General features: G+C 57.5%; 1 protein-coding gene across 4 annotated transcripts in view; it reads right to left on the bottom strand.

Moving 5' to 3' along the window:
• The window catches only part of KIF21B (kinesin family member 21B), a 43,429-nt gene that overhangs the window by 6,187 nt on the left and 20,451 nt on the right, over window positions 1-16,791 (bottom strand). For 2 of the 4 annotated variants that reach the window (XM_042800032.1, XM_042800030.1), the window contains exons 8-34: window positions 16,123-16,318; window positions 15,534-15,723; window positions 15,356-15,419; window positions 14,641-14,865; window positions 14,250-14,331; window positions 13,746-13,863; window positions 13,244-13,435; window positions 12,411-12,610; window positions 12,128-12,235; window positions 11,653-11,721; window positions 11,010-11,239; window positions 10,462-10,609; window positions 10,170-10,364; window positions 9,239-9,340; window positions 8,936-9,101; window positions 8,577-8,637; window positions 8,201-8,258; window positions 7,477-7,682; window positions 6,917-6,991; window positions 6,635-6,748; window positions 5,914-5,952; window positions 3,992-4,128; window positions 3,507-3,687; window positions 2,464-2,628; window positions 1,807-1,924; window positions 892-1,062; window positions 203-402 (exon numbers count right to left, since the gene is read on the bottom strand). In XM_042800032.1, coding sequence (XP_042655966.1) covers window positions 203-402; window positions 892-1,062; window positions 1,807-1,924; window positions 2,464-2,628; window positions 3,507-3,687; window positions 3,992-4,128; window positions 5,914-5,952; window positions 6,635-6,748; window positions 6,917-6,991; window positions 7,477-7,682; window positions 8,201-8,258; window positions 8,577-8,637; window positions 8,936-9,101; window positions 9,239-9,340; window positions 10,170-10,364; window positions 10,462-10,609; window positions 11,010-11,239; window positions 11,653-11,721; window positions 12,128-12,235; window positions 12,411-12,610; window positions 13,244-13,435; window positions 13,746-13,863; window positions 14,250-14,331; window positions 14,641-14,865; window positions 15,356-15,419; window positions 15,534-15,723; window positions 16,123-16,318 — 3,810 coding nt within the window. The remainder of the gene's footprint in view (window positions 1-202; window positions 403-891; window positions 1,063-1,806; window positions 1,925-2,463; window positions 2,629-3,506; window positions 3,688-3,991; window positions 4,129-5,913; window positions 5,953-6,634; window positions 6,749-6,916; window positions 6,992-7,476; window positions 7,683-8,200; window positions 8,259-8,576; window positions 8,638-8,935; window positions 9,102-9,238; window positions 9,341-10,169; window positions 10,365-10,461; window positions 10,610-11,009; window positions 11,240-11,652; window positions 11,722-12,127; window positions 12,236-12,410; window positions 12,611-13,243; window positions 13,436-13,745; window positions 13,864-14,249; window positions 14,332-14,640; window positions 14,866-15,355; window positions 15,420-15,533; window positions 15,724-16,122; window positions 16,319-16,791) is intronic. The other 2 variants (XM_042800033.1, XM_042800031.1) reach the window with 1 other exon arrangement.

Raw genomic sequence — 16,791 nt, 5'->3', positions numbered from 1 at the left:
CAGGCTGTGTCACGGGGCAGGCTAAGGTGGGCAAGATGAGATGAAGGGGTGGAGGGACTAGAATACTGCAAGGCTCCCCTCTTCCCTCCCTCCCTGCTCCCTGTCCACTCAGCGTAAACCCGCCCAGGCCTGGGGATGACAGTTCAACCCAGGGGGCTCCCACCTCCCAGGGGCTCTGGGGAGCAGAAAGCGTAGGGCTCACCTGGAGGCAGTGAAAATGTGCTTTGAGTTGGTGCAGATGGCATTGATGGGGCTGTCATGCCCTTTGATCTCCCCAACCGGAGTGAAGGTGTCCACGTTCCAGACTTTGATCACGCCTCCTCGGCAAGCACTCAGCACCATGGGGCGGCCAGGGATGAAGGCCAGGGCACAAACCCAGTCTTTGTGGGCATTGGGGATTTGCTGTAGGTACGGGCACAGAGCAGAGATTATCACCAACCTCATCTGCAGCACCACCAGCAGCCTCATGCACCCAACCTGGGAGGCTCAGATTCCCACTGTCGCCCCAGGGCTGATCTGGACTGTGGGGCTAGTGATGCAAAGTTAGGAGGCCAAGGGGATGGATTCAAAAGTTCCTTTGTCCCCTGGGCAGGAGACATCAATCTTGTCTTTAGCAAGGAACACAACATCCAGCACTGCAATTGATGGCGCACCCTGTGTGCTGGGGGAGCTAGCAATCCTGAGTGCCCTACAGCACAAACTTAAAGGGGTACAGAGCCACCTCACACATGCACTGCCAGATTCCTAGGAATGGGAGTACCCTCCTTGGCTAGCTTAATGCAGAACACTGGCACCAGGTCCCTGAACAAAGGTGTCCCACACACCCCCAGCAGCAATACTCTTCTGCCCCGTGTTCCCCCAAGGACCTGTGCTGTATGCTCCCCTCCAGACCTGGATAAGTTCCTGCTGCTCCAGATCCCACTTCTTTATGCCGTTGTCCCTGGAGCCACTGAAGAGGATGTCTCCCTGGATGGCCAGGCACTCGATGCCATCATAGTGAGGGGGCTCAAAGTTGTGAGTGGGGCCAATATTGCCCACCATGCCCTCGGCAATCTCAAACACCTGGGGGAAAAACAGTGCATGAAAGAACCCAGATGGAACTGGAAACAGTTGACCCTTTCTTGGAAACATGGCTATCACTGTTTTCTAGGCTCAAGGCACACAGAGTGATGCTGGAAAGGGGAATGGGCATTGGCCAGTGGAGGCTTTCTTGGGGCTGAGGTCTCTCCAGGGGTCCTGCCACCATCAGAGAGGTCTGCCACCAGAAACCACCCCCCATTCTGCTGCATTTTACTCATGGCGAGCTTTCACACATCTCCATGAGCCAAGCTAACAGCTTGCAGCTGTCAGAAGAGTGGAATCCTGCCTCCCTCATCATCTCACTATCCCTCTTCATTCTCCTTGTGCCAGCTCCAAACCAGCCTGGTCAAACTCAACAAAAACACAAAATGAAGGGGCGAGCTCTTGCTGTGCTGGAGCTGTGAACAAGCAGGTGCAAAGCATTGTATCGAGAAGGACAACAGAGCAGAGCAGGGTGAGCTGCTGATCTGGGTCAGCCATAACATGCAAGTAGCAGCCACAGAGCCCAAGGGTTGAGAAATGCAAATCCATTTCCAAAGGTGCATTTGTATCGTGGATGAAGCAAAAGGCAAGATTCGGGGTAAGGAGATATGCAAAAACCTCACATACAGAGGTGAAAACAGAATCTGGGCTCAGATCTCAGGAGGGAAGAAGAGACTTTAGGGGTTGCCAATATCTGGGCTTCCCTTTGGGACACAGGGCTCTGCTCTCCAAGGAGGGGAGTACCTTGACGTAGTGATCTTTGGAGCCTGTGACCACCAGGTCGTGGTTGCTTGCCGTCTGGTTTACCGTGAGACACATCACAGGCCCGATGTGGCCACTCAGCTTCCCGATGGGCTGCAACCTGAGTTCAATAACATGGGTCAGCCAGACCCTTCCCTGGTGCCAAAGCTCCTCCAAGGGGCTGCCCCCAGGCAGAGATGCCCACAGCCCTGGAACACCCCAGTAGGGATCGTTCTTTTTGAGGGACTGTGAGCAGGGACATCCCTCTTCCTAGCGATGCTGGGGGAGGAAGGCAGCCTTGGGACATGCCAGCATCTGGATACAGAGCCTAGGCTGCAGCAAGGGGTCAGCAGCCCAGTGACCACCCAGCAAGGAGTTGGGCAAGGACAAAACCATGCTGCTCATCCCACGTTTTTGTCTTCTCCTGAGCTCTGCCCAGCTCACGGACACCCCCACCCCCACCCCAAGTAGCTCCATTGCTGCTCATCATCCCTTGGGTCCCATAGGAAAGGGTCCTGAAAGTCCTTACTTCAGGAAATTTCCATTGCTAAAAAGGCTTTCACTTTCCCTAAAGGGAGAGTCATTTCAGGCCCCTCTGAGCCAACAGTGTCCACTCAGCATCTGTAAGCTGTCCTGCCCACCCCAGCAATAACCCCTCACCTGCTCAGCTCCCAGATGCGGACGGAGTTACCAGTAGCAGCGTAGAGCATGGTGCCAGTGGGGTTGAGAGCAATCTGGTTGATCTGGTGCTCCCCCTGCACACTAGTGATGGTGCGGGTGGTGGTCCCAGCACATGCGTCCCCAGAGATCACCTGTCCAGAAGATCTAAGGGAGAGAGAGGTCAACGGGGGAGGATGAGTGGAGATCAGAGCCACTGAGGCCCCACTGATGAACCACATGGGGCTGTTGGCTCCAGGCTGGCACAGGTGTGTCCCACATCGGGGAAAAGCCATAGAATTATCTAAGACCTCAGTCCCCTAGGCCAGTGCCCTGCTTGCAGAGGGAGCCAAGGATGTCAGGTGTGTGCATAGGATGGAGCACCCTGACTTGGTTTCAGTTTGAGGGCTGCTCTTTGCTCCTCCCATTCCTCTTTGCTTCCTGCAGGAAGAGCTGGCTGGTGCTGGCAGTCAGCACAGGGAGGCAGAGGTATTTGGCCTCTGCACCAAGGGAGAAGCACCTTCAGGTCAAGGCAGATGAGCTGAGGCCGCATGGAGAAAGGAGCTGTATGCTGGAACAAGCTGATATCCCTGGCCTGCCATACCCTCCTCACATGTGAGCCCTGCTCCAGACCGGCAGACCACAGCTACAGCCTGTCTCACGCTTCTTTCTGGTCCTCAAACTCCCCATAATAATCTGAGTTTCCCAAACTGGAGAGCCTGTGATTTACTCAGCCATGATGCTGTTAGGGGCCGTGCCTCCTCTGTGGAGGTACTAGCTCTCTTGGCCACCCCTGGAAGTAGCTGCAAATCTTTTCAAAGCTCTTTACCCGAGCCTTCGCTGCAGGAGGTCCCCAGGGGTCCCCTCACCCCAAGCTCTCTCCCAACCTCCCTGTTCTCTAAGGATGCAGCACTGCAAACTGGCACTAAAGCAACTAGTGCTTGGCCCTGTCCCCAGCCCCAGCAGGCCTTGGGACTGGTTTCTGCAAAGCCAGAGATGCCCAGAGTGTCCAGGGTCCCCCACAGCTGCTCCCACCTGCCACGTACGTGAGGGTGCGGATGCACCGGGCTGAGTCCCGGATGTCCCACACTTTGATGTACGATGTGGACACAGTGAACACCAGCCCTGTGTGGCTGCAGTACTTGATGGAAACCACATTGTTCGGGTGACCCTTGAGGGAAGCAATTTCTTGGCCTGTCACCAGGTTCCACATTTTGCAGCTCCGGTCTGCGAGGAAGAACATGCCCAAGAGTGTCAGGCTGGGGGAGTGTCTCCCTCCGGGGGCATGGTGGCTTGGGGGCAATACCCCTTCTGAGCATTGCCTCCCACCACACACAGGGGCAAAGGAAAGGAGCCAGCCAGCCCCAGCACTGGGGTAGGGCAGGGCAAGGCTCGACACTGAGGACAGGAAAGGGGCCCAGGTGGAACCATCCCCACAGTGCCCAGCACTTCACGTATTCCCCTGTGCCGACCTGCTCCCACAGCATCTGCAGGCCAGCAATTCCCCACGCCCTCTCTGTCCATCACACACCTTTGGACCCAGTGAAAAGCAGCTCGTCGGTGGCATCCAGGCAGAGCACAGGCTTGGTGTGTCCTTCTGCCACGGAGACACATTGCAGCGGGGCTGTCCGGGCGTTCTTGGTGCCACCCACTGGGTTAATGATGCCCCTTTCATGGGAAAGAAAGAACAAGCATGGTGGGGTGTGTGTGGAAAGGCACCGCGCTACACAGTCCCAGGGGCATGGGAAAGCAAGAACTGCCTCACCCCAAACATCTTCCACCATCCGGCAGGGTGATGGGACCCTACCTCTGAAGCCAGCATGTCTGAGCAAAGAAAGGTCTTCATGGAAACCCCAGGAATCTCCCCAGGAGCAGCCCTTGCCTACTGCCTCTACCCCCTGCAATACAGACTAGGAAAAAGGGGCTGCTCAGTTCTCCTGCTGAACCTCTCATGCCTGGCTAGCACGGACCCAAGGATCCAGGAGACCTAGCTTAGTGGTCTTCAGGTCAGTTTGGGACAAACTGCATCTTCTCCAGCCTGAAGCTCTGCTGGGACAAATGTTTCAGGGTACCAATATCCAGCACCCCAGTTCTTTGGAGGCTGTCAGCCTGTGGCTGGTGACATTTGGAGACAGGACCCCACTCCTTTACATCAGACCGGAAGGGTGACAAAGGACAGCACCAGCATTTGCACCCAGCATCCCTGTCGCAATGGCTGCGGAAGCCCTGCACCCACCACTGGCTCCAGGCAGGAGAAGACCTATCTCTGCCAAACCTTCCTCCAAGGGACACTTGCTGCCTGTCCCTCTGGACACAGCATCTGCCAATGCCCTCAACTTCAGCAGTGCTCGAGGTGCTGAGAACCAGCCCCTCTAGACCTATCCTTCCAGACCCTAGCGTGCATGGCTACCAACAGCTCTTCCCAGGTGGTGTCCCAAAGCACAGCCTCCCTGTGGCCATGGGGCCCTGGGTTGTGCTAGCCTCTTCTTATAGGCAGGGAAACTGAGGCACGGGACTAGAGAAGGGCAGGCCCAAGGCCACATAAAGTTGCATTAGTCATGAAGACAAACACAGGGCCATTAATTTGGGTTTGGAAATCACATGCATGTGAGCTTTCCTTCTGTTAGCAGCTGCACTTACAAACTCAAATTAAACAGCCCTCCTCTGACCCCTAGTGTTTCTAATCTAAATGGAAATCCTGGCTCCCCAGGGCTGCTGGACTGCAAACAGCCCAAGGTGAAGCAGCACAGACTCTGGTGCCACCTCCCCAGTGACTGGGTGCCTGAGGGAACTCAGGGCATGGGCAGTGTGAGTGGACAACTGGGTGCTGGAGGGCTGATGTTCCCAAAAGATGGGGAAAGGTGGCCTTCACATTGGGAAACCTCCATCGGCAGGAGGGTGCAGTGGGGCAAGCCCAGGAGGACCTTAACCCCAAGGCTGAGCTCTGCACCACAATCTGACTTGTTTTTTTTTGGGAAGGAGATCTACCTACCCACAGGGAAGCACAACCAGGTGTGGGAAGCACATGGAGATATTTGCCTGGAAGATTCTTTACTTGCAAGGACACACTGAGAGTGCCCAGGGTTGCTTGCCCCCTTCCCCAGCATCACACCATCCTGCTGGAGAGCTGGGGAACAGGATGGGACATGGTGGCATCATGCTGATGAGAACCCATCACAGGTAGAGGAGAACATGCTGCCACCCGCCAGTGCCTGTAGGTGAGCCCAGCATCACAAGTCCAAGGGCTAATCAGAGAAGGAACAGTTCAAACTTGCAACCGAGGGGACAGCGTCAGACACCAGAGGTGGCATGCCAACAGAGGACAGCACGCACGAGCTAGGAGTTGGGGGAGAGCAGCAAGGTGCAGGTGGAGCATGCAGGGACAAGGGAGAGCAGACTCGTGAGACAGAGAGGAGGAGGAGGAAGGGATAATAAATAGAAAGTTGTCTATACCTCAGCACCTCCGAGACAGAGGAATCGCTGTCATCAGACCTAGGGGCAGAAAATTAGCAGGATTATGGGAGAGAAAACCCAGACTAGAAGAGGCAGCAGAAGAGTCAGAGATAGAGGATTGTTATTGCATCCGAGCCAGTGTAGGACAGAGAGAAGGAGGGGAGAGAGGGAGAAAGAGAAGCACATGTGGAGAACCAGGGGAGAGAGCAAAGGAGCAAGGAGGGCATGTGAGAATCAGTCATCAGGTCTCCATCAGGGAACATCAGCGCTGCTAGCAGTGCTCCAAGTTGAGGGCAGCTGCCCAACCTGCTGCAGGTAGAGAGGCTGGAGCAGCATTTGTGGGCTGGTGTCAGTTTGTCAGCTTCCCGCAAGCCCCCATCCCACCTCACCCCATTCTGCTCCATCGCCTTTTCCAGTGGTCGAAGGCTGGCATCGCCCTTTCGCCAGGTAGGGTTTAGCCAGAAGCCAGGGCTGCAAGCTCCTGCAAGTGGCCAGCCCGGAGGGGACACAGCAGGCAGAACAGGGCAAGGGTACAGCAGAGCCCTTGCAGAGCATCTGCTCCCTCATGAAGAAGAGCAGGGAGTGAAAACGGTGGCAGGAGGCTGGCTGGAGCCGAGCAGGTCCTGTGTTCCTACACACCACCACGGGGTCTGGTACATGCCATTTGCTGTTATGGCGTGGGTCCCACACACACAGACCCTCCCGCCCTACCAGGACTTACTTATCCAAGGCAGAACCCTGGCTCTGGTTGCTTGTGAGCCGAGAGAAGACATTGCGGTCGTTGCGTGGACGGGTGGGTGGGGATGAGGGAGGTGTGAAGCCAACATCTGGAGGCCTGAGCCAGGAAGGATTAGAAGGACACATGACTTGGGAACTGCTCACCTGAGATGCCTGGCACACCAGGGCCCAGCAAGAGCTGGTCCAGCCAGCATCTCTCCCCACTTGTCTGGGCTGCCCAGCCTCTTCCTCCCCATATTTCCATTCCTCTGGCTCCCAAGCTCACCTGGCAGGTTGCCCACGGTCATAGGATTTTCTCCTTGTCAGAGGTGAAGTGTCTGAGCCACGGGATTGCCTGGGACTAAAGCAAGTGAAACAGAGCACAGTGGGTCCCTTTCCCCCTGCTGGGATGTCTCTGTGATGGACACCCATGTCCTTCCCCAGCAGAGCAAATGGACAAGTTGGGCTGCCCTGGGGTCGCAATCACAAGATGAGAGGATGCCTCAAGTCACCGCATGACTGCGGAGGCTTTTGGCAACTCAAGAAGCCTTCAAGAAGGCTGAAAACCCAGGGTAGTGAGTTGGGGACCCCTGCATGCCCCCCTTCTTTCCCTCCTTCTGAGGTACCCTTCTCTCCATCTGCAGAGGATGCCAACACACTCCCAGATGCTCTCCAGGTCCCACTGGAGAAATCCATCACTGCTTGCTGCAGACAAGTCTGGATAGATGCAGGATTGGGCTCACCCTCACTGCTCTGCAACTCCACAGCTAGGGCACAGCTTCCTACCTGCTGGCTCATGTCTCCACGAGCCTCCCAATGCCCAGAGACCCATCACCCCATGCTCACAAGGTGCTTCCTCGCGTGGGCAGGCTGATGGTGCGCGACACCTTCTCCTTGTAATGGGGGTCTCGGATGGAGAAGCTGATCCCATCCTCTTTGATCTCCATGAGTGATGCCAAGGACTTGGTGATGTTCTTGGTGGAGACGTCCAGTGTGGGTCCTAGACACTCAGCTGACACTGCCTTCATCTGCCCTGAGAGCTTGGGCTCTCCCTAGAGCAGGACAGAGGGCTCAGGTACAGGCAGCATGGGGGAGAACATCAGGAGCAGTCAGCAATCTGTGGGGTGGAAGAGCTTGTGCTCTCTGGACACAGGAGGCTGAGTTCCCCTTGTATTGTGCTGGGATGCTCATCACAGTGCCGGCTCTCCATACTCTAGGCAAATGTGACAGCCTGTGCAGAACAATGGGCACTTTCCTCTACCTTTGCCAACAATGGATGTAACATTGCATAGGGACCTCCTTGGTGTCCACTCAAATCTGGAGGGTATTGGCTGATGTGGTGGGTGTTTCCCAAGTTTCTGGTGCTTCAGAGGACCACAGTACCGGAAGGCTCTGCTTCCCCCTTGCCTAGAGCTGACCCCAACCAGAGACCAGACGTACCGCCTTATGCCAAGCCTGACTCCCCAAGGGTTAGACTACAGAGCAGAGGCCTGGAACATCAATGAACATCATGCCCCTCCATCCCTCCTCTCATTCCCTGGGATGGGGCCACACAGAAAGGCCAACTAACCTTGAACTTGAAGTCATCTTGGCTTGCTGATCCCTTCATGGTGAAAGACTGGGAGACGCTGCAAGGAGAAGGGAGCAAAGATGGATCTTCAGTGCCAAAGTCCTTTCAGAGAGTCGGTTGCCACTGGCCCACCAGATTCCTTGGGTCACTCCCTGCTCCCCAGCACCCTTTCTCCAAGGGATGACCTACTCTTCACTCTCTGCTGGAGTCTAAGAGACACCTCTGCTCCAACAACTGAGTACCACAGGAAAGCTTAGGCAGGGGTTTGTTCATCCATGTCCATCTGCGGGGTCCCGTGGGGGGCACCAGACATCCTACCCTACCCCTGGCCTCCCCAGCCACCACCAGCTCAGGCAGGGCTGGGCTGGGTGCTCACCTCCCATCTGAAGCCAGGCTGAATTCTGAGACCTCCTCGTCTGTGCTGGTGTAGCCGTTCTCTGTGCAGGAGGGAGACAGTGAGTCAGCAGTGCAGAGGGGACCGATCATGCCGAGCCCTCTCTGAACTGTGTGGCAGAGGGGGCAGTCCAGGCAGTTGGTGCGGGGAGCTGGTCCTCATCCCTGCTGTGTGATGACCAGAGCACACGTCCCCACCCGTCCCCACCCTCGGGGCAGCCCTGGGCACACCGGTCCCAGCCAAAGCACCTCCAGGTGCTTCCTGGGGGGCTGGCACAGGTGGGGCATCTTGCCCCACAGGCAGTATGCCTTGTCCAAGGATGCGCCAGCCCAGGCTCCCACCTTGCTGGACGTTGTGGATCAGGGCCTGCAGCTCGGGGTGCGACTCGGCCTTTTCTCGCAGGGCGTCCAGGATGGCGTGGTTCTGCGAGGAGCTGCTCATGTCCGTCTGCCGCAGGCGCCCCTCCAGCAGGCGAATCTGGGCCTCCTTCTGTGCCACTTGCAGCCCCTGGGGAAGGAGAGCCATGCTGGGCCTCAGGCGGGTGCTTCAGGTCCCCGCCACCAGGTCCCCACCCCGGCACCTAGCTCCCCTCCCCAGCTGCGAGAAATCCCCTCGCGCATCTGGGTCCCGACCTGGCCCCGCACCTTGTCGATGGAGGCCTTCAGGAAATTGTCCAGCAGGAGCCGGGCTTCAGCCAGGGAGCAGGAGCTGATCACCACTGAGGTGTCCGTGGAGTCCAGCTCCTCCTGAAATGTGGAGGGACAGGCATTGGATGCAGCAGGGGAGCTTTGCTGCTGGGGGTAGAAGAACGGGTTCCATGGCCAGCACAGCACCTCCACTGCCCTGCCAGCACTGCCCAGTCCCGACGCTCACTCTCCTCAGCCTGCCCGAGTGACTGCTGCGGGAGATCTGGCCACGGAGATGGCCAACGCAACCTGAAGGGCTTCTGTGTTGCTACAGAAATCCTGGTGCCAACACTTAATTAGACACTAATCTGCAGACACCAGCCTCACCTGAATCCGCAGCAGATCCGGTCACTGGCCCGAAGGCTAGTGTAAATTAACAACAACCCTTTCTTCCCCACCAATCTAGGTGATAGCCGGGACAAGCCAGGGACAGTACAGAGCCTCCAGCCCAAGCTGCAGCCACTAGAGGGGAGCTGGGAGCTGCACAGCATCTCTGCAGCACGCCCCGTGTCAAAAGAGGACACAAAACCTGCAGGGTTTCTGTTGAAAAAAAAATCAGTCCTCCCTGGGATGCTTTCAGCACATGAAACTCCCATGGGGACAAGTGACCGCCAGCCCCATGGGCAGGACAGGGGCTGCAGCTTTCCTATAATCCCAGGGCGATGGAGCATGGGGCACTGGCAGCCTGTGCATGGACATGCAGGGACCTGGCAGCACTCCCCTCCACAATTAACCACCAACTGAGAAGTGACTATGCGGTTGCATGAGTGTGTGACATAGCTCAGAGGAGCACTTCGGGGCACCCAGCCTGACTGTGCCCAAGGACACCCTCGCCTCCCAGGGATGCTCCTGCTGTCCCCCGCCAGCTGGGACCAGTCCAGCCACCCACCTTGGTCTCCTCGATCTGCATGATGGTGGCCTGGCAGTCAGAAATGCTATCATTGATGTAGTCAATGTTGGCTCCCAGCACTTCAATCTCTTCGTTCAGCTCTTGCAGCCCCTTCTGCTCCTTGGGGCTCTCTGCCTGCAGTTTCACTCTCTTGCCCAGTAATGCTTCCTGCAGCAGTGCCAGCTCCTCGCGTTTCTGGGGGAAAAGGGAGGGAGATTGGCACTGTTGGCATGGTTGTCCCCCTGCCCCACACCCACCACCCAGCGCTTTCTGTCCCAAGTGCCATGGTCACCTTGATGAGCCGCTCCATGTCAGCCTCCAGATTGACAATGGTCATCCTCTGCATGACAATGTCAAAGATACGTCGCTCCAGCGACTGCCACTTGAGGCGGGCGGCTTTGCTGAAGGTCTGGCTCACCCCCTTCTTGGGGAACTTCTTCCTACACCCAGAGGGGAGAAGAGGCACATGTGGGTGACTGGCCACACCATGCCTGGAAAGCTGTTCTTGCCCCAAAAGGATGTCTAGTCTGTGGCAGGTCAGGAGCAGAGGAGGCATCTGCATTGTTTCTGGATTGCCTAATTCTTCCATTGCCCCTTAGCAATGATGAGCCCAGCAGGGTTTGTGCTGTGGCATTTAACACTCATGGAAGGCCAGCACTGGGCTCAAGCCCAGGTGATGTTCAGTCACACGCTGCCAGCACAGCCTGTCACTGAGAAAGTGATTTAACACGGGCCAAACACACAATAAGATGCTGGCCTTCAACCTCCACCACCAGCCAAAAGCCAGACATGGGAGTCCTGGGATGCCTCATCACTCATCCACACAGCCCCTGCCCTGACCTGGTGGTCCGAGCCCCGTTCACAGTGGATGAGGGGTCTCCCAGGAAGTTGTTGATTTTCCTGTTCCACTGACGCACGATGCTAGAGACAGAGCGAGCACCAGACTCTGGCTCGGAGGAGGTGGTGCTGGCTGAGACTTCTGCGCCTGAGTCCAGCATGGCTGGCTTCTGGCTCGTCCTGCCGGCGACCCGGTCTGACATGGGCTTGGCGAGACGACGCAGTGCCGAGACCTGCCCAGAGGAGGGACAGAGGAGAGGGTGTCAGACAGGCACCCCCAACCCAAACCTGTAGCCGTCACCCCCAGGTCCCCATGGGACCAGGAGCCGCAGCTCTGGAGACCTGAAGCCCTGGGCCATTTGTGCAGCTATAAAGACCTTGGCTCCTCATTTGTGAGGACACCGTTTGTGTGAGGTTTTCCCCCTTCTCCTGCTGTCGGGCTCAGCTGCCCCAGGAGATGGGCAATTCCTCTGCTGCCTGCAACCATCTCCCACCAGGTTACTGAGCCATAAAAATCCTCCCACCCTTTTGGAAAACCTGTTGCCAGAGTGGGCACTGGAGGACAGGGTGTCTGTGAGCTGAGCACTGGGGTCAGGACCCCCATGGGGAATGGGGGCTACCTGGAAGCAAATCCCCTCCCCCTCACCTCCTGGGTTTTCCTCCGCAGCACTATTTCCTGCTGCCGCTTCTGAGACTCCAGAGCCCGGATCTGAAACTGCACGAGAGAGAGAGAGAGATATCCCCGGGGTCCTGCCCAGAAACCTCAGCGATGGTCGCAGTCCCAGGGCTCCCACCACCGAAGTTTGGGGCAGTTACTTTGGCACAAACAGTCTCACTGCTGATTTTAACAGTGAGAAGGTTTCCAGCTTGGAGACTGGCCCCGGTGGCCTGCTCCCCCTTGAGCGTGGCGGGGAGCTCACAGCATCTCCCCCAACCACACTAGGAGCTGTGGGAAGCCCTTGGGAGCCATCCAGCCACGTGCGCTCTGCTGGGGCTGTGCTTCACTGGCTGATATTTATGAGCACCTCAGAGTGCAGAGCAGGACACACATCCATCTGCCACCAGCCAGTTCCCCCCTGCACAGGGACACGCAGCGGCACCCGCACGGGCTGGTCTCTCACCTCCTGCCGGCGCTGCTCCTTCTTGAGCTGCGCAATCTCCCGATTCCTCTTCATCTCCGCCAGCCGCCTCCGCTGCTGCTCCTCCCGCATCTGCTTCATCAGCGCAACCTGGAACGGGAAGGTACTGGGTGTTGGTGTGGGCACCTGCCTGTCCCAGGGCAGCCACCCACCAGACAGACAGGCAGATGTCCTGCACTTGCCACCAGAATGGAAAACACCACTTCTGCACAGGAAGCCAGGCTTGACCAGGAGATGCCCTCCCTGCCCTGGCATGTCCAGGTACCTTCGCCTTCTTCATCTCGGCCACCTCCGCCTGCAGCTTCCTCAGCTCCCGCTCGTAACGGGACTGGTTCTTGAGCAGGCGAGCATGCTCCTTCTGGGCTGCCTGGAGCTTCTGCAGGTCCCGGTTCATCTCCTTCAGCCGCTTCTCGTAGTCTGCTTTGATCTTGTTTGCTTTCTCCTCCGTGTAGCACTCCATGGTGCCTGGGGGAGAGAGAAGAGGGCTTGTGATGGCCATGCACCCCGGGCTCCTCCTGCGCCTACACACCCTGCCTGGAGGCACCAGCCACCACTCCCTCCCCATCCCACTAGACCCCTCCCTCACCCCTCTGCTTTGGCCCCATCACAGTCTGGGGTCTGTCTGTGGGCACTTGCTGGAAGAGATGGGTTAGGGCTCAGCGGGTTAGAGCACAGTCGCTGGGCTGAGAGGAGCTGCAGACCTAGACCTGCAGCCATGCGCATGGGTGATCCTGCCCTGCTGACCCCAGAGATCAGCTATACCACTAGGTCTTTGGGGTCTTCATGTGCCCCTCAGCACCTCACTTTCCCCAGGTGTTCCCACACCTCGTGAAGTGGTGTTCAAGGCTAGAAGAGGCTTTGTCTCACCATCCTTTCCAGCCACCTCTCCAGCTGACTATTCCCACTCCCACGGCAAGACAAGCAAGGTCTTGGGGGTTGTCCTAGGGGCTCAAGCAAAGGCAGGGAGATGGCAAAGCTCTACCAGAGAAAGCATGGCATGCAGGGGGTGGATGCTTTGGCTCTGAGTCAGCTGGGCAGGACTGGGGACTGGGGCCCAATGCTGCAGGGCTGGGATCCCACAGATGAGGTGGTTCTCACTGAGGTTCTGCAGGACCCGATCCCGCTCCAGCTGTGTGTCCCGAATCTTGTTCTGCAGCAAGATCAGCTTCTCCTCATACTGGTGTTTGAGGGTCTGCAGGCGCCGCTGGCTGTTCTCCAGCTCATCAATCAGCTTCTGCTTGATCTCTATCTCACAAGTCAGATCCGCCAGGTCGGCCTGGAAATTCACGGCTGGAGGCAGGTGGAAGACAGTCAGGCTGGGAGGGATGGGGGAGCATCGCTCCTACAGCCCCACTGAGCCACAGCACAAGGAGAGGGCAGAGGGAGCCAAAGGGACCCCACATTGCTGGGGAGCAGCAACACCCCAAAGAGAACTGGAGACTCCCTGCAGCAACCCTGGTGCTTTTCAAAGCCCCCCAGAGGAGTCATGGCTGCAGCATCCCAGCAGACTTTCCCTTCCCAGGACCAGAGCTCAGTGCCAGGAGACAGCGGCAAATGCACCCCCACACCCTGGGGCTGCATGCGTGGCTCTGCACTTTACCCTTCTCCTCTGCATCCGAGTCTGAGTCCACCAGACTCTCTTCACTGCCCGAGTCCTCATCTTCATCCTCACGTCCATCCTCTTCCTCGCAGCCACTCTCATCCTGTTCTTCCTCCTCCTGAGACACGAGTGCCTAACCTCAGCATGGTCTTGCCCTTGTCTCTGCAGCTCTTCCCTCCTCCAAACCTGAGTTCACCCCACAGCAATGGACTGTAGCCCCCACAACAGGTCTCAGCCTCCCACACGGGATGCCCAGGGGCTGCAGCACCATTTCTGGACCCCCAGCATACACTGTTGAGAGAACCAAGCCCAAAAAGATGTGGGCTCCTCGCTCCACAGCAGGGCTGGCTGAGGAGCATCCAGCTCCCCCCTACTCCAGCAGGGGGTCCTCAGTTCCACAACCTCTCCAGCCTCCAGGCTGGGCTTGGTCTCACTCCCACATGGGGCAATGACAATATCCCACACCCAAACACCCTGCTCAGTATTAGAATGAAGCCTGCTCACCTCTTCTACCTCGTTCTCATCTGTCTCCTCCCCATTGTCCTGCTGCAGTTTCTGACGCTTCTTGAACGCTTCCTTCTCTGGGCTGGGGGAGAACAGAGGGGTGTTGGTGAGTCCCAGCAGGGGGGAGCCCGGGGACAGGTCCTGACAGGGCCCCCCTCACCTCCTGCTTTTGGACCCTTTGAGGAAAACAGTCTCCAGGATCATGAAAAGGTGGGTGAAAAGGAGACCAAGGGCAAGGCAGTGCTGGGAGGGGAAGCCAGGCATCTGGGCTCTGTCTCACTGCTCTGGCTTTAGCATGGATGTGGGAAGCAGGATACCTGACCGCACAAGGACAGACAGGGACCGACATGCAGCCTCTCCCTTCCCAACATCGCACAGCAGCTGCCTTCACCTCTTCCTCTGCTGCCTCCTCTCCTTCTTTTTCAGGCGCTCCAGGTCCTGCTTGGCCCGTCGGAGGACATCAGAGGCCTCAGTCTCCACTGGAGCAGCGGGGCTGCACAGGCCAGCCAAGCCAGATGCTGGGGATGAGCCCATGGAGTAGGGGGGACGGGCAGAGACACGTGAGAGGCTGCGACGCAGAGACTCATTCATGGACTCGCTCTCCAGAAGCTTTGTCCTAGAGAGTGGAGATGAGATGTGGTCACAGAGGTGACATCCTACTGTCCCCAGGGGAAGAGATCTTGCCTGGTTTTAAGATGGTGTGAGCCAGGGACAGAGTCACCACAAAGCTGTTCCCATTCACGTTGGTCAGAAGGTCAGGATGCTGCAAGACAAGGTCCCAGGATCGCACAAGAGACAGGGAGGGACCCAGCTTTGGGGGGCCAGCAGTCCCTGGGAGACACCGGGCACTCCCACCAGGATATTCCACTCCATCAGTGTCCACACAAAGGACAACAATGGCCAAAGCACGGCTTGGCACCAAGGCTAGGACTCCGACAGCCCCAGTGTAGCAGCAGTGTAGTCAGTTGCTACTCCACCAGGGCTTATGACTCACCCCAGTGATGCTGGAGGCATGGAACTGCGAGCCACACCTGGAAGCAGAGCCCACCGTGGCACCCACCAGCCCAGGGACCCAGGTGACTCACCAGCTCCCATGCCCGTCTCACCTCAGCTCTTCGATCTCCCGGATATAGTTCTGGATGAGGGCACCAATGGCTTCATTGCCATCACCTGCAGGAGCAGAGGCGCGGGTGGATCAAGGCAAGACACGGGCCGTAGAACAGCACCCATCCCAGCTCTCCTGGCTGGGCTGCCGCACCATGCCACACACTAGCCCAACCTCACCTGCCTTGGCCAGCATCAGATTGGCTTCCTGGCTCATGAGGTGGGTGACCCTGCTGTTGATAGCATCGATGGCCTCCTGCATGGCCTTCACCCGCATGCGCAGGGTGCTATTCTCCTTCTGCAGCATGGCGTTCTCACGAAAAAGGTCGCTGTAGCCCTCCGAGCCATCCTCCCCAATGACCCGCTTACCCTGTGGGGACAGGAGGGGTGTCCCTGAGTGCAGGGCAAGCTGGGATATGGGGGCCCACCACTGCACCCTGCGGGGGCAGCCCCAGCCACCAAAGCAGGGGCAGGGACAAATCTAAGGACAAGGAAGGCCTGAGCTCAACAGGCAGGGAGTGAGAGATGCTTCAAGGCTTCTCCCTGCCTTAGCATCCCCAAGAGACTTGCCCAAGGTCCTGCCTGCTGCAGGGCAGGAGCTGAGCTCCCATCTCTTAAGCCTCCTGATCTCTCCTAGCAATTACTCCTATCAATAGGGGCAGAGCACGGTAGGCAGGAGGGTCTTTCCTGCTAAAAGCGCCCCAATTCAAACACGAGGAGGCTTTCTGCTCCCGCCTCCACCACACCAACCACTCGCTCAACCACTCACCGCCTTGTACTCCATCAGCTCCATCTGCAGGCGGGCGATCTCAGCCCGCAGGGCACTGATCTGCTGACTTGTCTTGTCCTGGTTCACCACCACCTTGTTCTTGATGTTGCGAGCCCGATTGGCATACTTGAGCGTGTTCAGGGTCTCCATAAAGTCCCGGTCAGATGGGCTCACACAGGCGATCATGATGGTTTGGCTTGGGGAGGTGAAGTTCAGGGTGAAAGGACAGTTTCCCCCATCCTGCGCCAACTCAGCACCTGGAAACCTGGGACCCAGCACAGGCCACAAGCCCCCAGACACCCATTCTAGGCCCTTCTGTGTTTTAAAACCAAGGTGTAAACTGGGTTCAGTCCCTCTCAGAGCCAGAGCACTGGCAAGACCCCATGAGCAACACATCACACAAGCGCTGAGCAAAGCCAACCTGCACCAGCCAGCCCACACGCACCAGGATTGCTGAGGAAGATTGAGCTCTTAGAAGTACCTCCAAATCAGGCAAGGAGTTCAATCCACCCCATGCTGGGCAATGTCACCTGACAAATTCCAGATCTGTGAGGGCTCCAGAGTGTTTTGCACCAGCTAATTCTGCCAAAGCTGGCTAATTGTGCCTGGGACTCACGAGGAGCCAAGGTCTTTATATCTGCAAAGTCATGCACTGCTGCCAGGAGGCAT

Source organism: Tyto alba, unplaced genomic scaffold (genome assembly GCF_018691265.1).
Source record: "Tyto alba isolate M040663 unplaced genomic scaffold, T.alba_DEE_v4.0 Super-Scaffold_30, whole genome shotgun sequence".
Taxonomy (NCBI): domain Eukaryota; kingdom Metazoa; phylum Chordata; class Aves; order Strigiformes; family Tytonidae; genus Tyto; species Tyto alba.
This window is presented reverse-complemented; position numbering and strand designations above follow the sequence as displayed.